The following is a 27078-nucleotide window of genomic DNA, read 5'->3' as shown; positions in this document are numbered from 1 at the left end:
CTCCGTCAGACTCTCAAAGGAAAAACACAGCACTGTAGAGCAAAGAGCAAGCAGACTGACGGCCATGCTGTCATCAGTCCTTGTGTCGGTTTTGTTTTTCCGCAGCTGCACCGTGTGTATCACTGCTCATGCCTCACTTCATCACTGGGGTCTAAATAATACATTATTTACACACCAGAGAGAGTGACTGGAGCACAGCAAGGCAGACTGTGGGGAATGGGGAATACAAATGATGGGGCAGCATGGAACTTCCTGTTCTAAATTGGGTCACAATTAAAATCTCAGCTATAGTATCTCAGGGATGGAAATAAGACTGACTGCATAGCAATTTGATCTATTCCTGGTTCTACTATGAGTTTAATAAAACACACCTGAGCTTGTTACCTGTACACTGGGGCTAATAACGCACATATTAAAACTAGGAATGGGTGAAACTGCTGTGCAATAGGACTCTTATTTCCATCCTTGTACTACTTTTATGGTGCTTGTTTTCCTGAAATAAGGTTCTGTTTATAAGCTTATCAAACACCAAGGGGGGGAAAATGCTGCAGCGTTTTAATCCTGTGTATGTATGTATGTCTCAGGGCAGCAGTGTGGAGTAGTGGTAAGGGCTCTGGACTGTTGACCTGTTGGAGGGTCGTGGGTTCAATCCCAGGTGGGGGGCACTGCTGCTGTACCCTTGAGCAAGGTACTTTACCTAGATTGCTCCAGTAAAAACCCAACTGTATAAATGGGTAATTGTATGTAAAAAAATAAAATAATAATGTGTAAAAAAAAAAAAAAAATGTAATTGTATGTAAAAATAATGTGATATCTTGTAACAATAAATAAATAAATAAATAAATAAATAAATAAATAAATAAATAAAATCTTCCCCTGTCCTTGTTTAATATGCAAAGCTTTCCTGAGTTTAAAGGAATATTCCGTGCTGAACAGCGTGTTGCCATGGTGTTCTGTTCACAAGTGCTAATACGCTCTGCCCATGGGGGCACTGCAGCTCCAGAGAGAGAAAGGTACCGACCTGAGTTGAGGTCGCGTCCTGGGTTGAAGGCACGGCTGTTTACGGTGGTAGACAGCCTGTCGCAGCTGATGGTTTTGGAAACGTTTGTGTTGAAGTTGCCATCAAAGCTGAAAAAAGTAAAAGTGTAGTACAAGTTATTATCACATCATATTTTCATGTATCTCCATTGTACCAGAGGATTAAATGTACCAAAAGAGACACAGACACATCGGAGCGAGTCCCACACCATACAGCAGGGAATTCTCACACGTGAATGAGCAATAACCTATGATAACCATTGTTATACATCAAGTGTTGAATAAATAGAAACACTGTGAAGGTTCATGGACAACTGTAGCTACTCCACAGATAACAATGGGAGATTTGTATTGTATAGTGCATATCTTTGACATAAAAATACATATGCATTTCAGCAATGCAACATTTTGCTGGCAGCTCCCCAGCCAAGCAATATCTAGTGTAGCATTGTTTTATTATTATCTACTATTTACTTTTAAAAATAAAAAAGAGCATTTTCTAATCAAACCAAGCTTGAGCTGAACGTTTTGCTCATACAGAAGTAACAACCCAAATGACTCAAACAAGGGAGGCCTGGAATAAACATTTCACCTAAAAACATTTGTAGACTTCTGTCTTTTTTAAATCCACTTAGCAGCACATCCACCCCCCTCTAGCCCCACCCCAAGACCTGCACAGGTCTCTCTGAATTCCACAAGGTTTTCGACCTTGACCACATGAGACTGAATATTGGATCGCATTAGTGCAAGGCAGTTCTGGCTGCTGCAGATCAAAAACGGCTGCCAGAACCCTCCCCCCTCCCAAAGAAGTCACATCTCGTTATAGTTTCCAGGCTCAGTTCCCTTTAATGAAGGGCTGTGTGGAGCTGCGTCTCGGGGAGCAGTGAGAAGCACATCGCCTGCTTTGATCTCTTCCCCACTGAAATCCCCTCCCCGAGCTCGCTAGCGAGATGCTCGCTTGATTGACAGCTGCTCTGATGTACAAAATGCTTTGAACTTCAGACATTTAATTCCCAGCAGGCCCCAGTCATTATTATTCTCCTTCAACATGGTGAACATGTGGGGGACAAGCAAACGTGAAACATAAAATACAACAATTTTAAAAAAAGTATCATGAAATGTGCCTGCCGTTTGAATTTTACATCAAAAACAAAACAAAGCAAAAAAATAATAATAAACCCTTCTAGCCATCTCTGTTTGGGTTTCATTCGGTTTGGGTTCTCGATATGAATGAAGCTCTTGAAAGACATTCTGTGCTTATAAAAATTGTGGGGATTGTGTTCAATATCTTTAACAAAATTGTCTCTGGGCAGTTTTTGTTTTCATTTCTAAAATATTATATATATATATATATATATATAACAAATGAGCCTGTGGCTTTTATAGAAGACATACAACTCAGGTTTCATACTACTGAAAGCAAACAATATTCCACATAAATACCACTACAACTGCTGAAGCCCATCAAAAAAGGATCGCCTGTTCGACCAAGACATTCTATTAAAGCCAAAGAAAAACCCAGCATGATTAATCATTTAGAAGCCTAGTATATACCACAAATACAAGTATTTCCTCAATGAATGCAATTTAACCTGTTCAGTCCTGGTGGGACCTCAACCTCATCATGGTGCCTTAACATATGATGTCATTGGAAATTACACTGGAACCTCACAGGACTCCTCGGCGACAGGCCGAGCTAGTGTATAAATTTTTTTTTTTTTTTTTTTTTTTTTTTTTTAATTATTATTTATTATTATGTATTTCTTAGCCGACGCCCTTATCCAGGGCGACTTACAATTGTTACAAGATATCACATTATTTTTTACATACAATTACCCATACATACAGTTGGGTTTTTACTGGAGCAATCTAGGTAAAGTACCTTGCTCAAGGGTACAGCAGCAGTGTCACCCACCGGGGATTGAACCCACAACCCTCCGGTCAAGAGTCCAGAGCCCTAACCACTACTCCACACTGCTGCGGTCCTGTTCATGTATACGCAATACAGGAGTTTATTCTTCAGCTTGACAAAAAGAATTCAGGACTGAAACGGTTAAAACTCATTGGTGTGGATTTCTCTGCCTTTTTAAAAAAAAAAAAAAAAAAAGTTCTTTTCACTTGGAATTCTGCGTCAATCAAAGCTCTAATTTCAGGACAAGCAGAATGAACTTTTCAAGCATTTTCAATTTGGATTGCTTGTTTGCATACAGACATACAAACATAAATGTGCACTGCGGAATTCAAATTGTTACACACATATACACTGCACTGTATCATTACCTTCAACCTACCATATTATTGGTAGTTTTGTCAGTTACAACGTGTGTTGTCATTTGTACAAACCAATTAAATTTACAAAGTGTGAAACAGGAACATGGATTATTCATGTATCTGTCCTATATTAAAAAGGACCTTTTCCAGTTCCTGAAATCTTTCGTGTTAAGCAGTTCAAACATCGTTATCACAAAGCAAATAAAACAGACTGTGGAAGCAGTTTATATGTCCGTTTAAGAGGATTAAATGTGAGGCAAGAAACTGACAGTGCCTCTTCAAAGTGTGTTCTGTGATTCTTACACATGCATTTCCAAATGGGGACACTCTGAGCCTTGACATGGAAAAACTACTTTAAAAAACAGTAGTATTTAATTACTTGTGAGACCATTTTTAATAGAAAAGGGTCAGTCATGACTATCAACCGATAACTAAGCAGGCACGTATTTTATATAAAAGCAACAAGATGTTTCTAGCCTAGTTACATATTTGACTTTCACTGTGTGTCATTAAATTGTGTCACAAGGTACATCTGTACTCTGGCAATGTTGTGGGGAAATGCTGACCCTGTGCTACATTATTGCTCAATACTGTACATAGTATGTTCGAGATTATACTAATAACCCCACCTCCACCACCATGACAAAAGCGTTGGGCTCATGTGGTTGAAGGTTGCCATTTCAAAGCTGAATGCTATACAGGGAGGTGAACCCTATACACTCACCAGCAGGAGGATATAAACCATCAGGAAGAGCGTGAAATACTTCGCACCCTCCAGTAAGGGTCTAAACAAAGCACGCAGGTGTGCCGACCGGCTTTGAAAGACATGAGGCTGAGAACTGCTTTACATGCAACACAAGAGACACGAGGGTTTGATCACTGCAGTGCAGCTAAGGAAAAGATGCATCACAGATTGCTTCACTATCACAGAGTTAATACACTGATGCTTATAATGAATGAATGAATGAATGAATGAATGAATGAATAAATAAATAAATAAATAAATAAATAAATAGCACACATAAAGCACATTGATGGAATAGGACCAGTGCTGCTACTTCACTGTCTCTTGTAAATCAACACCCCAAATGCTGGACTGGCCAAACCTGGCAACATTCCAGGCCACAGATGTACATACGGGAATTTTTTCTATTGTCTCGTTGACTGATGCACATAGAATAGTTACCACACACCATGTTAAATGCCAGAGGCTGTGTGCATTAGAAAGCTGAGAACTGAAAACAAATATAGAGCCAGGTTGAAAGAAATGCCTGGACTGGAACTGGTGCAGGATTTGACAAGCAAATGTTACAAATAATGCACACAGAATACAATTAGGCAGGAGTAACAAACCACAAACAGAGTGCACCTTTCATACAATATATTTTAATGATATTATATGTCCGTTTAAGAGGAGGCAGCAGTGTGGAGTAGTGGATAGGGCTCTGGACTCTTGACCGGAGGGTCGTGGGTTCAAATCCCGGTGGGGACACTGCTGCTGTACCCTTGAGCAAGGTACTTTACCTAAATTGCTCCAGTAAAAACCCAACTGTATAAATGGGTAATTGTATGTAAAAATAATGTGATATCTTGTAACAATTGTAAGTCGCCCTGGATAAGGGCGTCAGCTAAGAAATAAATAATAATAATAATAATAATAATGAGCAACAGGTTTCACTAAACTCTCTGTATTCCGCACTGCCGGTATGGATTGTTCTCTTAAGACCACCAAGCTCCAGGTATACAAAGCCAGGCTATTGGAATTTCAGACAGGATAGTGTGTGGATGGAATAGGAGCCTAATAATATCCCTGTGTGGGGCAGGGTGGGGGCTGTGGCAGTGTTCAAGCTGCTAACGAAACGACGTTCGGTTCATGCCACGCATCAAAGTGCCTAGAAACTATTAGAAAAAAAAAAAATACAGCACAAAAAATTAGATTTTGGATAAGTAAATGCAAATGGCACGATTTTTCTTTACAGCGGATTTAAATAGGTACCAGATTAGGAGGCTGTGTGGTCAAGTGGTTAAAAGAAAAGGGCTTGTAACCAGAAGGTCCCCGGTTCAAATCCCACCTCAGCCACTGACTTATGGTGTGACCCTGAGCAAGTCACTTAACCTCCTTGTGCTCCGTCTTTCTGGTGAGATGTAATTGTAAGTGACTCTGCAGCAGATGCATAGTTCACACACCCTAGTCTCTGTAAGTCGCCTTGGATAAAGGTGTCTGCTAAATAATAATAATAATAATAATAATAATAATAATAAGCTGCAATGAAGAGGATTTTGATGGTTTGAAGCTGCTAAAACCACAGATTATTTTATTATTATTTGGTATTTTAAAAGCACATAAAAAGATAGGAGCTCTGTAATTCAAATTGAATCCCTGCCATCCTATAGAAAAAAGACTTGGTTGAAATGTTTGTCTAAATTTTTTTATTTGAGTTTTACTAAGGCGTGGCAATATCACTGTGTATTTCGAAAATATTGATTTTTAAAAAACACACATTTAGGAGTACACTTCTGAAATCAACCTTCTATGTAGCGTAATTGAATTTCAAAATACAAGACTTTCTAATCGAATTCCCACATTCATCACTGAATCCATTCAAACCCCCCCTTACTTGATAATGTGTAAGCAAGGAGGACAAACACAGTAAAGAACGAATGTTCTAATGTTACACCCAATGCTGTCATGCAAATGAATAACTATTACAAAACTAAAAAAGATACCAAGGAAATCTATTGTAAATGTGAACCTCCTTTTGCACTCGAGTCCTGCCCAGCGGAGCACCTCCCTTGTGCAGTATACTTACTCCAGCATGGAGGGAGGGATGGTACAGCAGTCCTGGGTGGCAGTCAGGGGGGATGTGAGGTGGGCCGTGTATGATGCTTCAACCACCTGCTTGTTCCTGTTCACCACGTCCAGGTAACGGTTAAACTTCTCGCGGATCTTTTTTTCCAACTAGAATAAAAAAAAGAATTATACCAATTTTATTTGTATTTCCTAAAAGATGACATATAAATATAATGCAGCACTACAGCGATTCTGAATTACTGTACAGAACACCCTTTGAGACACATTTTCAAAGCTTTTTTAACACCAAGCTAATGTTACAAAACGGAGGAATCTTATTCTGTTAAAAGATTTGTTTCTTGTTTTCTTGTAACATTTGTGGTTCTCCTTTGTATCAAAGAAGAGTGAATTAAAGAATTAAATGCTTGTGCCTTGTCTGTTTTTCTGGGGCATTCTGAATTTTTTTAAACAGACTTGTCAAAAATGGATAACTCATGTTCCATCTCGCGGATCTTTTTTTCCAACTAGAATAAAAAAAAGAATTATACCAATTTTATTTGTATTTCCTAAAAGATGACATATAAATATAATGCAGCACTACAGCGATTCTGAATTACTGTACAGAACACCCTTTGAGACACATTTTCAAAGCTTTTTTAACACCAAGCTAATGTTACAAAACGGAGGAATCTTATTCTGTTAAAAGATTTGTTTCTTGTTTTCTTGTAACATTTGTGGTTCTCCTTTGTATCAAAGAAGAGTGAATTAAAGAATTAAATGCTTGTGCCTTGTCTGTTTTTCTGGGGCATTCTGAATTTTTTTAAACAGACTTGTCAAAAATGGATAACTCATGTTCCATTAGTTTAACTCTTAAGCATGCAAACTCTGAACACAATGTTAAAGCAACTTAAGCTTGATTTTGATGTTAAGGTTTCATAAAAAATTGTGTCTGAAATATAAGTTACAGGTGAAAATTAAATAAAACAAAACTCCCCCACAAACTGTATATATCAATGGAGGGGAGAGTCACTTTGCATTAGATCTCAGATCTCTGGGCAGATTACAAACTCCCTCTCGCTGAGTGGTTGCACTTGAACACTTGTATTTAAAAAGATCTGCTTCGCTGGCCCCACACACATACAAAAATTCAAATAAAAATGAAAAAAAGTCCAATACGACATCAACATGCATGGGGTTTCCATGCAGGGCAATTTATACATGAAATAGCGATGCGCATGCACGTTTGGGAGAATTACTCGTGTAAATCAGGTTTGTGGACGAAAGAAACGGCCAAAGAGAGGGATAGGGTAAATCTCATTTACTCGTGTGAATGACGAAAAACACGGGAAAATCCACGCCCAGTTTCGCATGGAAACCCGCATTTCACGTGTGAATTTGAATAAGCTTGTTTACCCTTAAGTCAGCTGTTACTGTGGATTCCAAGACGGCAGAAAGTAAGTGGCTGCTGGGCGGTTTTATGGTTAGCAGTGGAGTAGTTCACCTTAATGATAATGCGGATGGCTTTTTTTTTTATTGTTGTTTTTTGCTGCGTCTGGCCTGTCAAGTTATATATCGCTTGTGGGTTTACAGTCCTGTATAAAACCACTTACCATGAACTGCGTTATGCCCTTGTTATAGAACTAAAGCAGCTGTTTGAGAATACCCTTGCTATAAAAACTAAGCTGAAGTTAAACACAAAGAGCAAGTGAGCTGCTTAAATGTCTAACTGAATTAGTTCCTGTCCTTTTATTTGATCCCAGCTATGTCCGAAGACAACATGTGTTCGCCCTCCACGTTAATAAATATAGTTGGTGAACTGGATGTCATGAGCCAGCTCGATCTCTGACAGCACGAGCCTCCTCAGATCGCTGCTGTCCAATTGAAACCGGCAGCTGAGGTAACCTTCACAGTTTCCATGTCCGCTTATAATAAGCGGGATTGGGCTTGTTTTTTGAGAGTCACAGGTTCGAATTTGCAGAAACACCCATACTCTAACATGGGTTGTGTTTGTTTTGGGTTTGTTTTGAAAGGCAGTTTTTTTTTTCTTGTGAGACATGGCAACACTGGTAACCTTCCCCGTCTGTCTCACAGGCAGCCACTGATTCCTGAACACCTCATTTTGTTGTTGACAAGAGTTTGTGCAGGAAGCAGCAGGCAGTGGCAACTTTGAGAACGAACGAATGCTGCACTTCAGTCCATTTCATCAGTATCTGCCACCTCCCTTTCAAGTGCCCACTACCCGTATTTGCCCAAGCGTGGTGTTGAATGCTTCCTCAGCAGCTGTCAGCTGTCCAGACATGTAGGGTTTCTAAGCTTGGGTAGTATACGCAGCATCACCTGATCCCCTATATGCTGTACTGCCTGAATGAAAGGGGAAATTATATATATATATATATATATATATATATATATATATATATATAAATAAAAAAATAAATAAATGTCTCCAGCCATGGTGATCTGCAATACCTGTGTTGGTCAGTTTGATTTTATACTGCTCAGTTAATTTAATGAATTAGACTTAAGATAAATCAGTTGAAACAGATTCAATACTAACGACATGCCACCCCGCTAATGACATTTAAAAACCATTAACTAACCAGGCATGAGGTATTTTGCTTTATTACAGCAGTTTAGATTCACTCGTGTACCAGTTTTCTGCGCATGGAAACCACAATGTCACTAGCAATCTTCAAAAACAGCACGAGTACCTTACGTATAGCTAATTTACATATCAACCAGAAAAAGCCAGGTTTACTCAAGTAAAATAAACTGAGCGAATGGAAAGGATTTTACGCAAGACATTTTTCTAGAGCAAATGACTCGAGCTAAAAAAAATAATAAAATAATAAAAAAAAAAAATAACCAACCACTCCACCATGGTCTCATCCATAACATTCAACGTTTATCACACCGAAAACATCTTTGAAAATCTTCATTGCAACTATGCTGTACTTAATTACTGGGAATTAAACTATTACCCTTTTCAGTGGCATAAAAACTTAATTCATATTAGACCTTATTAGGTAGTCATTGGCTTCAAAAAATACTGACAAACATCATTTTACGTTATTAGCAACACCACACTTGATTAGAATAAATGCCAGTAGCATAGAAGCAAATTGGGTTCAAATGTAAAAAAAAAACAACACACGAACACACAATTCATAGCTCAAGTCTCAATGACTTAATTTTAGATGTTGAGTTCAATTACTGGTCTTCAAGGGGAGACAGAATTTGACGGGTGCAGTTGGGAGTGCTACAGATTTACTTAAACATTCCTCTTGGCTATTGTGCTGTGCTGGTCAGGATTATCTTGCATTCTGGTTACAAGTTCCCAACCCACTCACGAAACCACATCCAGGATCAGCTTCAGCCCTGTTTCCAGGCACATCCCCCAGGGTCAGTCCTAATCCCTGCCCCAACCTCTGCCCCAAGGCCAGTTCCAGGATAAGCCCACACCTGCAGCAGCTTTAATGCAGTATGGACTGTTGGGACTGTGGGAGACGGTGGACGAGAAGGGGAAATTATGTAAATAGTTGTTTGTGTACGGTTTTGTGGGTGCTGGGGGTGTATTGTGTTGTATTGCTGCGAGTGTGATTGTGTGTGTGTTACCTCTTCCCCCTGTCAGAGGGACCTCTCCCTCTCCTGGGCGTGTGGCAACTTCGCTCTCTCTTTCTGTGTGTGTTGGTTTCACTTGCTTGTTCTGTAGTCTACGTGCTGCGTGAGTGGTGTTGTGAATGGGCCACCTCTGACTTGTGTGGGAACATCAGGAGGGATAAGGACAGGGTCCCATGACAGTTTCTGCTAAAATATTTGCTTTTGATGTAGATACAAAATTTGCTCGCATCGCTCGTCGCTTGCTTCCAGTGTCGCTCCACCTTCACATATTTGGAATCGGTACCAAACTCTTTCCAAAACCATCTTATTTCATAATGTATACCAGGTGATGACATGCTGTTTAAGTGGTCATTGACAGACCACACACCTCAGAAAGACCAGTTAACTTCACAATAGATTGCATCGGTACTGCATTTGTTTAACCTGTTGTGGCACATGATTACAAAATGATAGGTTTAAACTGTATAAGCCATGGCAGGGGTGGCCAACTCTGGTCCTGGAGAGCCACAATCCTGACGGTTTTCTGGGTATCTATCACCAAAGGGCAAAAGACCTGGGAAAAAAGTTAGTGTTGACCAATTATGAAAACAACTGGTTCAATTAAGTAATTGGAACAAAAACCAGAGGACCCTGTGGCTGTCCAGGACCAGGATTGGCCACCCCTGAGCTGTGGTATTGGGTTTGTACAGAAAGTTAAACATGTATGCAAAGACTTCTTCATTCGGAGTACCAAACACACGGAGCAAGAAAGCAACCAACAAAAAGGCTAAATTCAAAAAGTACTCCTTCCTAAAAATGTATTCTACTTAGAAGAGTCCTTCTGTGAAGCCCTCGTAGAAAATAAACTGCTCCACGGACTGGAAAAGGACATCTCACAGTATTGACTGTCTTGCACTATTTTGCTGCAGCACTCTGTTTCCTCTGGAGTCCTGGATGGGAGATGAGAGCGAGCCTCCTACCTTGGATCTGATGACAGGAAGGCTGTGAAGCTGCGGGCAGGGGAATGCAGGGTCTCTCCCAGCTGCTGTTCCCAGCATTACCCGAGCGCAGCCCCTTCTCTGCACACAAATCCCCAGATTACTGTTTAATGACACAGCTGTGACATTTCACTGACCTTCGTGCCAGTAGCCTCAAAGCCATTTCAAAATGATCAGCCCAGTCTCAAACGAGAGAGAGAGAGAGGGGGGGGGGGAGGGGGGTGCCAATGTCATGTGGCTTACGAGTCGCTCAGCTTGCTGAGTGTAAAAACCCCTCAAGTGCAGCCTCAAGCAGACTGCTTCCTTTCTTTATACACCCTGCACCTGGCTCAAATTTACAATGGTTGCCAGGTGCAGGTGATAATTAACTAATAAAACAATTAATCAAATACGTTCTAACAGAGGATTTTAACCCCCTCCCTGCCTTATCACTATATATATATGTTGATTTGCAGGATTCCCCTTTAATTTGAGACCTGCACGGACGTTGAATGAAACCTGCTGAATACTGTTGTGTTAACATATTGAATTTCGAAATCTAAATTATGTTCAGATGTTATTTATTTATTTATTTTTTAATAATGTCTCAATCCTAAAATTCTAAGTGATGCAAAACGTTTGGCCATATCTGTATACCTTCTCATCACAGCAACTCACCTTGCATTTCTACAACACAAATTATAAGGGGGCAGGACAAAAAGGAGTAAAAAGGGTATTTTTCATAGTGCTCAAATCCAATGATTTCAAGACTCCACACCAGCAGGGCCTCAGCAGCTAATCCCTGGCCAGCTGTTGCATGTTTGGATAAGAATAGTAATTTATCAAGGTGAGCCACCAGGAGTCTTTCACTATTTATTTTTCATTCTTGAATTGAGCCCAGCCTGTTTCACACTAATGTAAACATTTATATGGGCTCTTGTTACTACAGCAATACTAGTCAGCAACAAGCAATTGACCACTTTGAGGGCCTTCCAGCTGAGACCTACTGACACAAGCGCTCAGGCCTTCTGCATCGCCTAATTCGACTTCAAGCTTTGGGAGCATCACAGTAAACACCAATGCTCCGTGCAAAAAAAAAAACCCTTTTCCCCAAAACTTTGATTGGGAGTCGGGACAGGGGAAAACCGCATGGGATGAAAATTATACTACATTACAGTCGTTTGAATCACATTTTGCCAAATATCTGATCTGAAAAAAAAATGAAATATTAAGATGCGTGCAGGATCTTTTATACAGTAAAGTAACAGAAGTTAAGATGTTTAAATCCGGATTTCAATTCAGTACACACATAACAGGGTACATATAAAATATGTATAAACTCCAGTTCCCTCTCCCTTATTTTGGAAACCTTGATTGACATTCTGGATTGATTAGAGCTTTCAATGCAGGAGAGCATGTTTATATAACTGAATAGCGCAGATTCATCTTAATGACAGCCAGACTAGCCCACTTCTTATCCATTGGTGAAGTACTAAGTGGGTATTTATGTTAGCCACTCTACGATAAGACCAACAGAACATCCATCAACCTCTCTTAGGATGAAAAGGAGCCAGACACAAACTATGCTGAAAAACACAACCTCGTGGATCACATTGGATACCAAAAGGCCTTGATACAAAAACTGGCTGATTGAATGGATATAAAACATTAGAATTAGAATTCTCTTATGTATCACCACTCGACCTCTCTCCGCTCCGCCTGCACTAGAAGACTGGCTCTACCTCCGCTACGCTCCCCTGCCTCCCGAGCCCGCTCCTTCTCCACCCTTGCTCCGCAGTGGTGGAACGACCTTCCTACAGATGTCAGGACTGCCCAGTCCCTGACCACATTCCGGCGCCTCCTTAAGACTCACCTCTTCAAACAGCACATGTAGAACTCCTCTGTTGTATCCTGGGACACTATCACCCTTCATTTAAATATGCTTTATTTTGCTCTTATCTGCCCCCTATTTTACTGCATTTAATCCTGTACCTCAGAATATTGTAATCTGCCAAATGTTTAATCTGTAGTATTTTGTACTTAATCATATCCTGATGTAACTATCACTATTTAATCATATCCTGATGTAACTTTCACTATTATCTGCTGTATTATTGAATTGTGGTTTGTTTGTTCTTATTGTATGACTTATATTGTAACACTTGAATGTATTTGTATTTGCTTGCGATTGTAAGTCGCCCTGGATAAGGGCGTCTGCTAAGAAATAAATAATAATAATAATAATAATAATAATAATAATATCAATAAAAAGCACTGCAAAATGTATAGACTCATATTAGCCTGATTTATAATCGTGTATAAAAAACAAAAACATATTGAACATTTATCAATCAATCAATCAGTCACTCACCAGCTGCACTTCTGTTTCACCATTTGAGTTTCTTTCTGTGTAGACGAAGGAGTTGAATATCCTCTGTGAAAGAACATGAAATAAAAATAAGATTAGTGTGACGAATACTCTGTGGAGAACAGCGATCCACACAAACCCAAGCAGCTGTTTCTTCACTTGTTTCACTGGTAAACTAGCCCAATCAACACCAATGACCTTCACCTAATTGGTTTGTGCAGCATTGGGACAATTCAGGCTTTTTCAACTCACACCCCAATGCATTCTGTTAAGTGTATCCTGCTGTGAACGGTACCCGAGACAGGCAACATACCAGAATGCACTGGGGTACCTTACACATGAACGCACATCTCAGATCTCCCCCTGTAGCCCTTATTACTGTGTTTTATTGCAAGTTTCCAAGACACCAAAACCGTGCTTGCTCTCATATGGCAGCGAATCCAGTAGAAGTGACTTCACCCGGTTAGCTAAGCCCTTCACTTTCTGGAGGTAGGCTTGCTCTACCCTTGGCTTGATGTTTAGCTTCCAGTTTAGAAACAGAAAAGGGACTGCTGTGCTCCAGTGTGTCCCGTGAAACCGGTTCATTAATTCACAGCTTAACAACCAGTTTCCTGGAATTAAGGTATTTCTACAAATTGATACCATTTGAAATAATGATCTTTTCCTTATAAATAAATGCAACCTTCTTAGCTAATCTTAATTGCTTACAGACCCACCAGGCTTCTCAGCTTGGACAAGGCGAGGATTATAACCACGTCAACATGCAGGGTTTACCACCGGTATATGCATGAGCTGCTATTTATTTTAGACCCATTTCCAGTCATACAGTACTAACATCCAGCTCTTCTAGGAGAACTAGCCCAAGCAGAACTGCTTTAATGTATTGATTATGTACTGATTTGAAGGTATTTATACAGGGTAGCTCCTGTGACATCTCAGAGAGGCTCTGGCTAGGGGTGGGAAACACTCGAGGGACTGTGCTGAAGAATCCTGTGAACATCCCTGCTGCTCTATAAAAAGCACCCCCAGGGATCTTTAACATCCACAAAACTGACGGCACTTCTCTTTGACTCGCTCAAACCAGTGACTAGTCTCTGCCTGGTGTCCATCACTCCAAAGGGCAAAGATTACTATGGGTTTTCCATTCTAACCTGGAAATTCTCATTAGCCACACTGCATAACGAGAAGCACAATAACCGCCCGCAGACAGCATTACTTTTTAGCAGGTTTTACCAAGATGTTTCCAATTAGTAAATGGCCTTTAACTATGCAGTCTTTTTTTCCCCAAACTACAGTGCTTGTATGGATGGAAAAGTACGGACACAGTGTATTAGCATATCTTTTGAACATGGAGTGGTTGTCATTTGGCCAAGTATAAGTAAATGTCTAAGTAAGGAGACGTTTTGTATTTTAAAATATCCATCATGTTTTAAAAAACTTGCAGGCCAACTATTTAACTAATATATATATATATATATATATATATATATATATATATATATATATATAGATATAGATATAGATATAGATATAGATATAGATATAGATAGATAGATATAGATATAGATAGTCGAACTGCAGATTCGTGGTTTCTTCTAGAAACCAATGTTTATTTAAACTTCTCAGTTTTCCTGCAATAAGCTCAACAGGCCTTGATGTAAAACAAACTGAAGTGCAAACACAACCAAAGCGTAGCCACAGCTGCTTCCCACCCCCTCTCCCCCTCGGACGGTTTGTTTTTCAAACAGATCCAATGGCTTTCACAGTTATGCTCCGTGCAGGGAAGAACTTAGCAGTTTCAGTGAAACAGTAACATGATCACAGTCCAGAAACCCAGGAGCCTCTGGCAGGGCGGAGCACTGGGCAGGCACAGAGGATCTTCAGGTCATTTCCCAGCTAGGAGAGCCCTAGTGTAGTATAGCGTGGGACAGCAATGTATGGTAATAAGTAAACCTGGGTTCAATTACAGTTGTAATTTGCACTTAAATGGCAATGAAAGGTGATTGAATGGTGTTTTTATTGGATAGCTCTTCTGATGAACAAAGCCCAGTCAAACTATCTATTGGAACAATGACAGGCTGGACAAATGCCTTGACAAGATGGGAGTGGGCAGAAAATGGAACCTGCCTGGCTTAAAGCTGTCCCTTCTGTACCTGTCATTCATGGGTTTGGTATTAAGTAAACTTGGGTTTTAACAAGGAAATAAACAAAACACTCTAAAAGACTTTTCCCCCCGTCACTTGTTTCTTTCCATCCAAGTATAATGCACAGAAAGGGTGGTTAGCTCTTTCACAGGCATACAGTACATTTAGCACCTACAACCCAAAGAGCACATGGCGAGCAAGCAAATTCCAGGGATTGCCCTGCAAGAGTCACAGGGTCTGGAGCACTCCCATTAAAAATGTGCAGCCATGGTATAAACCAATTACCAATTCAGAGATCTTCAAAGGCATGCTGAGAGCTGTAATCCACATTCATTTGGGATTGTACCAGCCAGAGAAAGGGGCCAATCACATAAAGCAGTTTTGCTGATAAGGTTCCTAATCCTCTCCTTAGGCTACGGATTCACTGCTTCTCTAATGACGGGGTATTCCATCACTGCCCTGTCAACTCATATTCGGGACACTTCACCCACTATATAAACTACAGCTCAACCTTTTAAATTTAACAATTTGCCCAAGCTGATTACAACGATTTCTGCCAGCAACACAGTGCATGCTTTAAACAGTGGCTTGAAAACAGCCTGAAAGGTAATGAAGGAGCCAGTTAGATTTGTGTTGCAGAGAACAAGGCCACAGGCTACATAGTTCAGACGAGGCAGTTTATACAAGCTGGAGATAAAGACAAGAGTCGAAAGGTACAGTAGTTGAAGATATTTGGTTTCAAGCCACAGGTACTGCAGGGTTTTTTTTAAACCAATAAGCTGGTTCTGCGTAAAGGAGCGGAGCTGTGGAAAAGGAGCCTTTCTACTCCTCTGATGGGCTTTTTTGAATGTGTGTTTCCTGAGGTGCTACTGCATTATACTGTATGAGCAACACACACACACACACAATGAGGAACCTCAGGATGTCTGCTGACAGAGATGATGAAGAAAAAAAAAACAAAAAAAAAACAGCAGTATTCCGCACAGATTTCTTTTTAACGACTTTTCACGGATTGCCGTGTAAAATGTAGTTCCCTTGTGAAAATTCCCATTTCTGTTAGAATAGTGTACATATACATATTTTTTATCAATTAAAAAATAGGTTTGCCTTATTGACGCATGTAACACTACATAGGAACCTGGCAGCTGGTTTAGTTTGCTTCCGGTAAATGATTGAACACACTGCTGCACAGAGCTGCACAATATCTTTAAAATCTTTTTCATCAAGACACCAACCGCATCAAAGATCGGAAATATTTCTACTAAAGATCGCTCTGTCCAGTACAAGAAGGGAACACATTTCACGTGTTCTACAATTTTGCATTTACTGTTTTTCAGGAAAGCATTTAAATATTTAGGAACATCTGTTGTACAACAACAACAGAGAAAATGATCACTTTTTAATGTGACAACGACTCTCTTTTTATTATGTTTATCATGAAATATCTTGAAATACTTATTTTTAGTCTGGAATGTCATAGAATAAGCTTTTTTTTCAGTGAAAGGCTCAATTGGGGTTCCATTACATAAAGCATGTCAATGGAATTTATGAATTACATTGACTTTTTCACACGTCAATTTAAAATTGACAACATTAAAATGATTGTATTTTAATATTTTCATATGACTTTCCAGTTTGCTTGAGGTATATTGAAGTTTCTGGGGATTTACTGTGGAAAATACTCCCATCTTACTCCCTGTGTGTGAAACATGACACTGAACCCACCACACACAATGTCAGGCCAGATGATGTTCTCAAACGAAACAAAAACAAAGTAAGTGTAGTCATACTAATCGGTTCTAAGTTTTTAAGCTTTAATGCACAAGACTCAAATGCTTGACATTCTGAAGATCCCACATGGTAAGTGGAGTGGAGCACATACTTCCAGCAACTTACACACACAGGTTGATTACATGGTGCTTTATGCATGGTTAATTCACAGAAAGTTACATTTTTGCTTCACTATATGTGCATTAAGAGGAGTTATTGTATTTTGTATTTTAGTCATATGTGTGTTGTGTTCCATGGCACCCCCACCCCTTCCCCCGTTTATAACGCTCATACTGTGTGTCCCGAGACCCGCGATAGTGAGGGAGCACTGTATTGGTTGGGTCGTCCTGGGCCGTCAAGGGAATGAGTTCATTCAACTCTACCCCAATAGTAGGATTGTTTTCTTTTCACTGGACAGACAGGATAATAGTTTCCACATGCGAGGGGGAGTCAGGCTGCGCACCGCACTTCTTTAGATTACGCCCATTAAGAACAATGGAAAAATAGCTCCAAGCCAGAACAGTGGACAATGGACACCAACATATGGTCCGCAAATGCTGAACACACAGAATGCACACATGTTCTTAACTAGCAACGAGGGACTTTGCTAAAACTGAATTTGAGTCAATCTGTTTATCATCATCATTTATTATTTTTTTTAATTCATTTTGCAAGAGCGCCTTCAAATTCCATACCTCAGACAGCTTAGCTCTAGAATAAAATACCTTGTGGTACAAATAAAAACAAACACAGGAGAGGAAGTGAACCTCAGTTAATGCGGGTCTGTGCACATGTACATGTGGGTGAAAAAACTAAACAAACAGCTGAGTATGAATATACAGCACCGCACTGTAGTACTAGGAATACTAGATGGGGCAGGGGGAGGGGTTACATTGTGTAGAGCAGTATTAAATATTAGATTCAAGCTTTCAGCAAAAGGTTCCTAGTTACAGGTCTTTGTATAAATTTATCACATACACATATTTGTATGTGTGTGCGTGTGTGTGTGAGTGAGTGAGAGAGAGAGATTCCAAGCTTCCAACAGCCTTCTCTAAGCCAGTAGTAAAAACTGGAGCTCCCATCTGACCATGACATTCTCCAAGCTCTTAATACCAATGTTCTCTGCTTTCTGCAGTCCAACGAGCTTGGCTTCCTCTTGGTGATTAAGAAATGTTTGCAATGAAGTCTGAAGACCTCAGTGAATGAAGGCCTACTAAAACTTACACTGCTTCGTACAAGGAGAGAACAGAATTGTTCAGGCCTGTATAAAACAACTGCAAAGCTTCACCCTCCATTAGAGCGAGGCAGTCTTTTTATATGCGCTACTGCTGGCAGTGAGCAGCTGAGCCAGTGTAAAGTGCTGCTTAATTGCACTGCTGCAGACCGTAATTCTTAGTTTTAGTTTTTTATGTTTGTTCTTAGTCATGGGCAATGGAAGTACAATTCGATGGTCCCAGTTTAATCACACTCCCATACAAATAAGAGCCATAAACACAATCAGTGAGAACAGAGGTAATTACAAGAAGCTGAACAGTGAATTACTGGGTTTGTATTCATTTCATTTTAAAAGGCACGCCACCATTACAATTCACTGTAATTCACACTCTTAGATTACACAAAGCAATATAAAAACAACAGTTTGATTTTCTTCTGGAACTGATAACCAGAACCAGGAGTGTAGAATGAGTTATATTAATGTCAATTAGACTTTTAAAATGTGTGTTTTCCTTTACATTCATACTGGTATTGCAAACTCCAAAAGTAACAAATGCCTAGGTAATAGAAAAACGAGGACTGAGGCATGTGTATTGTCAATATTAGGCCAGTGGTCCTCAAGTCAATTAATTTGGTGGCCAGAAAGTATGATAACACTGTAATTCTTGGGTAATAGAAAAGTAGCAGAGGAAAGGAGCAAGAAGGAAAAGCCACCCAAACCATGAGTACTCTAGGGAAATGGGCTGAATGAACGCTGCTTAACAGCTAGTATTAGAAGCCCAATATAAAAAGAGGATTCTTCTGGGGGTCTCCTAGAGAGATACTGGTATTGCATTACTTCAGGGTCTGGATGGAGATGTAATTGGTTCAATTAAACAACTTAGAACAGGGTTGGAACAAAGACCAGGAGTGGAAAAGCCAACTGTGGCCACCCTGGTCATTCCACCTATGGCGCTTGAACCCATCCCAGTCCTGAGAACACATGCCGGGTTTTCCCTTTGGAAATTGAAAGCTTCAAAACACTTTCAGGATGAAGTAATCTAGAAATAGCACCTTAAATCACATCCAGGTGAACAAAGCAAGTCTGCGCACCCCCCCCCCCCCCCCCCAACAAGAACTAACTTAATTCCCTTTTAGGAAAAAACAAATAAATAAAAAATGATAAACAGGAACATATGACTTCACAGTCTTTGAGACATCAGTGTCACAAACTCACTTAGACCGGCACGGATCTGCTTGGATACTGGCAACTTTAAAAGTCCTAAAGCGTGTTTACAATGCTGGAACCACCAGTGGGAAAACAAAAGGGACATGAAACACCTGCGAGGATTTAGTCCTCCAGCCAAGAATGCACACACAGATACTTCTTCAAGCACTTAATCAAGTATCGGACACTTAAGCCAGACCTTTAGGTCTAAAGTATGCAAATCAACCTGCTTACTTTAACAGTGGTTTTCTTTCCAAGGCAGTCAAAGGAAGCTGTTTGTGAAAATAACACACTGCACAGCATTTCATACTGAAGGTGGTTCTACTTGGGGTCCCTGCAATCTCTCTGCTTTAACCTTAAACACCACGTGGAATACGAAGTATTTTCAGCTGTCGGGGTTCTGGAAACAAACTCCCACCATAAAGTTATAGTGGAAACATGTTTCCAGTGCAGTTCCAAATCTACAACAACCAGTCTGAACCAGTTAGGATTGTTAAGAAACTAAGGCAAGGAGACAAGTAAGATTTTTTTCCCCACCACAACCTGGCATATACTATAATCATATAATTGCAATCATTGTGTGTCCTGCAAAAATGCTTCAGTTGAAGATTTTTTAAATGTATATTTTTCCAATTAAATAACGAACTAGGAAAGATATTTGAAAAAGGAATGGGTGTGCCCCTGCACAATGCCAACTGCCATTCGAGCCAGTGTGTTTTTTATTAAATCCACGGCGAGGTTAATCAAATGGGGTTTGTGTTAATTCCACAGGCCATCGCCTCAAGTGTCTGCTGGGAGAGGCTGCTGGAACGGAGACAGCTGCCAATTCCAGCTCACACTACCGACAGGCAGTGCCCGTCAATCCTGACAGGCTGTCCTGCGCATTTACAAGCCTTGCCTTTAAACTGAATGACAGCCTGCAGCAGCAACTACAGAAATCAGCAGGGCAGCTGTGCTGAGAGATGCAGACAGGCCTTTTCTGTGGTGCAACTGTGCAATCAAAGATTGTCAGTCTGAGTATAAAACAACAACAATAATATATAAAAATGGTAGTAGAAGTACCGGTGCTACCAATTTCTTGTACCACCCAATAGTGGCACCAACTGGGAGAGGGTGCATAGCCAGACTGTGTTCAACTTGGACGATCACACAGTGTAACTGGCAGAACCAGTAATGGGGAATAGCCTCCATGAGGCTGACTGGTATAAACAGCAACAAAGAAAAACCTCTCTTCTCAAAGCCAATCCCACCCACTGCAGCCGAATCTCTCTTGGAAAAGCATCACAAGCTGAACCAGCAAGCAGTGACAGCGCACGCCCAGCTGCTGCATACTGACATTATCTCCGAGTGAGCTGGTAACGTCTTTATCAGACTGTCAGAGCGGAATGCCTCCTCTGAATTCCATACTGCGTCTCCCTGTCAGACACCACACCGGCCGCTCGCTGTGCTGCACACACAGGTGAGCTCATTAACCAGGGCCTTCCTTCTGTTAACTGGCTGATACCTGTATTCCACAGGAAGTTCTTGGGCTGTGGGTGCAGTCAAGGGATACACTTACCCCAAGAAAGCATGATCGTAGAATTGAAGCTGTTGGAGGGAAATGTGGCATAAAAGCTTTAGTACAGAAAGAAAAAACAAAAGAACACTTCAAAAAAAAAAAAAAAAAAAAAAAAAACACACGACAGACGGAACCCCTTCCCCACTTACATCCTGCTTCGGCATATTCTGAACCTGTGACATGACCATTGCTTTTTCTTCGTATACTTTCAACCCCAGCAAAGGCCTCATACATCCAGAATGGAGCCTGGTTCAATTTGCCCCTGACTGGGGGCCCTGTCTGCTCACTTGCAAGTCCTGCTTTGTCTGGTCTGCTACAGGATCTCAGAGAGGCAGCCTTCGTTTATTCTAACATCTCGGCAGATCAAAGCCCGGGCTGGAGATGTACTCTCTTTTTAATGAGCATGTAACTTGGCTCAGAGACCTGGAACCTCGACCTGGAAGCAAGTCCAAGTTTACCCACAAAAGCAAAATAAAAGCTTTGTTTTCATCACAGGAAGAACTTTGAACTTACTCCTGTGGCTGTTTAACCATACATAGCAGCAGTACAATACACACAAGCAATAAACTACTATACTGTAGAGCAGCTGACATCTAACACAGATCAAGCAAAGCTACAGCATTGCCTACAACTACCCAACAAGAACTAAATTAACTAAAGAACAGAAAACTGGAGACTTAGATTACACAGTTTGATCCATCGTGAGCTTTTATTGCCATTTAGCGTGAAGACACTTGAAGGGTATGCTATGCTGCACAAGCAAGTCTTCACATCTTTCTATGATGAAAAAAACAAACCCTAGTCAAACAGGGAAGTTTAAACTGGGAATGTCCTACTAATTGCCAGTTTAAGACGATTCTTATCCTCACATAGCAACTACAACACAATCAGACCTGTCACACAGCATTGGTTTCTACAGAATCACATGGCAAATTGTCCCTTGAGGGCAAAGTTAGCGGTGTATGCAATTTACCTCTATTGCAGCATCACTCAGTGTTGAGACATTTTTCAGGTTACAGTCCTCCCCCCTCTAAATAGTGGCACAGCTTAACAACCCTGACAGACTGACAATGTAGCTTGTAGCTGGATTGCAACGTATAGCAGGGGATACTGACTACAATCATTGTCTTACAGTACAGTCAAATGAACGTAGGAAAATAAGAAAAGTATGGGAACAAGAAAAGGCCATTTGGCCCATCAACGCTTGTCCTTTGTTTGCACACCATTCTCCCCTATGGGGGGGGGGGGGGGGGGAGCTAATTTAAAAGCACAGTCTTTTATAAATGTTGCCAGTGTTTTAAATCCTACTACTTCACCTGGTAGGCTATTCCATGAATTTATAACTCTTCCTACCTTCTGTTCTAAACTTACTTTCACTCAGCTTCCATTTATGCCCTCTTGTTTTTCTTTTAGTGCCAAATTTGAAGCAGTTTCTTGGGTTAATTTTATCTATACCATTTACAGTATGTTTTGAAGTCAAAACATTGCTTTGGGGGTCTAAATTTTCATTCTTGGATTGCTTGGAAACACAGAGTGTCTCATTAGCACAATTTGGTTGCAATCAATGGCCTCCATTTCCTATCTCCTCTGCTACGTTTCCTGAGAATAACAGAAGGAAAGAGCAAGTCCAGGGAGAGCTCAGAGTGCTCTCCCTGTGTAATGTTCCAGTTACATTTTTGTTTTGTTTTGTTTTTACTGTAGGGAAAGCAGTTTCCATATAGTCCTACTTTACATAAAAAACTTTCCCAAATAAAATTAAAAATAACTGCTTTTACATATTGTAGTAAAAAGATTGGTTACCATTTAAATAGGGCACAGCAACCTCAATGGCAGAGTTTCGGCGCATTTCGTTACCTGAGCAGCCTGCTACTGTTGATGCATTCATTTCCTGCCTGTCCCATTTTTATGGAGACTTTAAAAGGGACTCTTCTGGAACATACACAGACAGACACGCCTTCTTTAACCGTTCCATGATCCTGGTTATTTAGCAGACACCATTATCCAAGGCGACTTACAGAGACTAGGGTGTATGAACTATGCATCAGCTGCAGAGTCACTTACAACAACGTCCCAACCGAAAGACGGAGCACAAGGAGGTTAAGTGACTTCCTCAGGGTCACACAATGAGTGAGTGGCTGAGGTGGGATTTAAACCGGAGACCTTCTGGTTACAAGCCCTTTCCTTTAACCACAGGACCACACAGCCACCTACATATACGCCTCCTTATACCCACACACTGTGATACTCTCAAAATCCTCACCAAGTTCCATCACAATTGGATGAGTGGTTCTTTGGACAAATATAAAACTACAGTATGAAGCTAGACGTATGCCATGGATGCAACTCCACTATATTCTCATTGCCAGGGATATGAATGTAGTAGCACTATGGTACATGCATTGAACACATCCTCTGACTATATCAGCAAGAGGCTTTTCAGCAGTTCTGATCAAGAATTACAAAGCTGTACCTTCCCACTGTGAACATTAGATGCACTAGGAGAGTGAAGCCCATTAATAATGTTGCCGTGTTGTCATTAACACAGAGCAGACTTCAGCTTGCAGTGCTGCCAGACACCAAAATCAAATTACCACTGGGACTGTACCAAGTCTCAAATAACTAATGCACTTTAAACAAATACTGTATTAGACTATTCAATCTTGAAAACAGCCACTGGAAAATAATGCTCACGATCAAACAGCATTAACTGCAGCTGCTGCAGCTCTTAGGCAAACATGGGGAAATTACCTTCATGGACATTCTAGAATACTACATTATCACACACATCAAGTCTTTGTCAGTTAAGTGGGAGCACCTCTTAAGGTATATTCAAAACTCCAAAATACATTTTGTTTTACAATAAAAAAACAAAATCCCATTACTGGAGATTTGTCAAGTGTAAAGGTTGGTTAAGGACTGATGTTTACAGACATTGTACATGGAAAAAACAAAATGGGTACAGTGGCAACATTAGACCAATGGGAACAGGAAGGTATAGACCTTGTGTCAAGGGCAGCGCTGTTGAGCCCACATCCAAAGTCAATAGACATGTCTGGACAAGACAGCTCCCCTGTTATGCAAGCAGCTAGCCATGCCATCCTACTGTTGCTACCTGACAAGTCTACACTGAGAGTATCCGGGAAGTGGTTAAGTCAAGTGTCTTTTGAACCTCCCTGTATTTTTATATCCTTCTCAATCTTACAGTATGAGCTACAGTAAATCAGGAGACCCTTTATTAAGTAGAAGCAGGGGGAAGGTTGGCTTTTCAATAAGGGGTAGCCAATGTGACCCATGCATTAGTGTTAGTAGGCCACTTGTCCTGGACTGCTCCTTCAACAAAACAGCCATTAATATTACTGTGTAACTTCCCAAGAATTTGGAGAAAGACAATATACAAGTCAGATGGATTCGGCTGAATTTTGCACATAAAAAAGGTTAGTACTGCTTACCATGCAACAGCCTGTACAATGAACGAGAGTGAAAATGGAAGCACACGGCTCTTTGGGAAACATCAATGAAAAACGACAGGTCGATTGACAGCACAAACCCATGCAGACTTTGACTTGGCATGAGCACAAACAAGCTGCGCTGCCCTCAAATGCTTACACCCACCAATCTTAAAACAAAGGGAAATACAGTATGCTGAAGGTTGGCAGTTAAATCGCTGGTATATTTAACATGCTGTTTGTCAGTACTGGCACAGCTATTAGAAGACATATTTAGTGTCTGGTAAAAATGTAAAGAAGTTTTGATCTCCAAAACAAAATCTGGACTTTTCAGAAGCGGTGAATGTGAAAAATACGTGTAACCAATTAAAATCATGCACGCGTCCCGTCCTGTCCCATCCCGTCCCGCCCCATGAAAGGTTTGAGACGAAACAAGGGCAGCGTCTGCTGCTCTCTGAGCAGACACTGGAACCATCCACTAGTGATCTAAAGGGCACCCTGGCCTGCACTGTGGAATAAAACCTTTTAAATCTAACAATCAGACCTGTTAGATGAATTGTTTCTCCCCAATAGCTCATGAACTCCCCTAATAGTCTTGTAAAATCTTGTACAGTCATTTTAATTTAAATACATGGAACAATCCAGTCCAATAAAACTACAGGAATTCAAAAATCCATTCCACACGCACACGTGTTTGTATTTCTATATCTGTGGGGACTTGTCATTGACTCACTATATTGTTATTTACTACTTCTAACTCATCAAATTGTGTCCACACATTGATAGTAATACATGCCCCCCCCCCCCCCCCCCGCAATATTAGCATTCTGAATTCCAGCTTGCTTCTCCAGACCACCTGCATTCCCACAGTGATGGATTGCATGGCTTTTCTTCATAAATTCATTTTACACGATCCCATTTCACAAGCAGCCGGGGAGCCAGCACACAGTCCCCGAGACTCGGTTTGAGAGATGTAACTGGCTGCAGCCCAGCAAGCACAGCCCGTGCCGCTGCCAATGAGAGGGGTTGTGACCTCCGAAATTAGATCAAATAAATAGTTCTGAGTGCTGTGTTCAACTACTGTGACACTGTCAATGAGGTCCCCTCCCTTTACACATAGGCATTTGTACTTGTGGCTGTTGCTCGGTTATACAGAATACACAGAGTAAACATGTTAATGAGTGTAGTTTATTATAACCAACTTACCTTTACAGCTGTGGGTAGTTTATTATTAACATGTATGTATGTGCAGGGATGAAAATAAGCCTCCTATTTCATAACAGTTTGACCCATTCCAGGTTTTAATATGTGCTTGATTAGCCCTTGTGTATAGACAACAAGCTCAGGTGTGTCTTATTAAAAGGAATGGATCAAACTGCTACCCAATGGGAGGCTTACTTCCATGCCTGATGTTTATGTTAATGTATATGCAGGATAGCTTCCTGTCACCTTTACCCACTTCAACTGGCTGAATTAAAAGAGCAGAAAACAATCTATTTTGTTTCAGTACAGAAAACATTGTTCATGGTTTATTATAGCGGAACCTCAAAGAAGCAGCATGTTATTTGCAGAAAGCCATGCTCCGTTGTTGTTTTTAGACTGTATTAAATGGGGATTAAACTGTGTTGGTTCTGGACTGGGTAATAATACAATAAATACCATGTTGATGTGTTTCACTTGGAGCCGGGAACACAAAGCTGACAGCTGCACATATACTTGGAATATACTGCAGAGATACACATCTACTTCACAAGCTGCCTGCTTTCATTAATCATGCCCTTAAAATACAGGCATTAACAATTAAATAAAATCACAGCAATTGCTATTGGCAAGCTGTGGTTTCACCCAGGCTACAGCGCGCGCACACACACACACACACACACACACACGACTGATTGTCGTTTATGACTCTGGCCCAGTGCCCAGTCCTGTAACTGTTAGCATATTGGTGCAAAGAAACGTACTGCCTTCATACAAATCTTACTCCAGTCATATTGCACTGGTTAAACCAGTGTTATGTTACCAGTGACTCAGTACAATTACTTTGTCCTTGGCAAGCATTATCCTGAACTTTTTGCAGTAATGGCAAAACCCTGCTGCTGCTAGCCTCCCTCTCTCCCCCCTTCCTTTATCACATTCAAAGCCTTGCTCTCTTCTCACAGGCTCCCAATTAGTGGCTCACTTTCAAAAGACTCATATGTCCTTTCATCTTCTTAAAAAATATGTGCAAGCGCAAGGGTGTCATGGAAACTGCAATTGAGGTCACTTCCTGCTTCATCTCAAAAGCCAGGGAAAAAATTTGAAATGGGGGAAGTTAGCTGATGATGTAAGGCATACAAGCAAATAGCAGATAAGAAAAATGAGAGCTACGGCAAATCAACTAAAAAGCTGCTCAAAACACGCACTCACTCACACACTGAAATTATATATATTTTTTATGTTATTAAATATTTGGTTTGTACAGAATGGAATAGATTCTCAAAGCTGTTTACTCCGAATCATCATTTGCACAAAAACAACACAAATAAGACTAAAAACAAGACACTAAATTAAATATAATGTCCGTTTCTGGTTCGGTAACTTGGGTACATTTGTAATGTCTGAAAAAAGATGTGCCAACGACAATCTGGAGTAAACAGCTCACACAGATATTACCAACATGGAGTACTGCAGCTTTTATTTCTGTTTTTATG

General features: G+C 40.5%; 1 protein-coding gene across 2 annotated transcripts in view; it reads right to left on the bottom strand.

Annotated features, from left to right (window-relative positions):
- Positions 1-27078, bottom strand: part of LOC117401207 (VWFA and cache domain-containing protein 1-like) — a 54018-nt gene that overhangs the window by 19939 nt on the left and 7001 nt on the right. For both annotated transcript variants that reach the window (XM_059031505.1, XM_034001730.3), the window contains exons 3-5: positions 13049-13111; positions 6120-6268; positions 1022-1128 (exon numbers count right to left, since the gene is read on the bottom strand). In XM_059031505.1, the coding sequence (XP_058887488.1) occupies positions 1022-1128; positions 6120-6268; positions 13049-13111 (319 nt within the window). The remainder of the gene's footprint in view (positions 1-1021; positions 1129-6119; positions 6269-13048; positions 13112-27078) is intronic.

The sequence above is a fragment of the Acipenser ruthenus genome, chromosome 10, assembly GCF_902713425.1.
Source record: "Acipenser ruthenus chromosome 10, fAciRut3.2 maternal haplotype, whole genome shotgun sequence".
In the NCBI taxonomy this organism is placed as follows: Eukaryota; Metazoa; Chordata; class Actinopteri; order Acipenseriformes; family Acipenseridae; genus Acipenser; species Acipenser ruthenus.
This window is presented reverse-complemented; position numbering and strand designations above follow the sequence as displayed.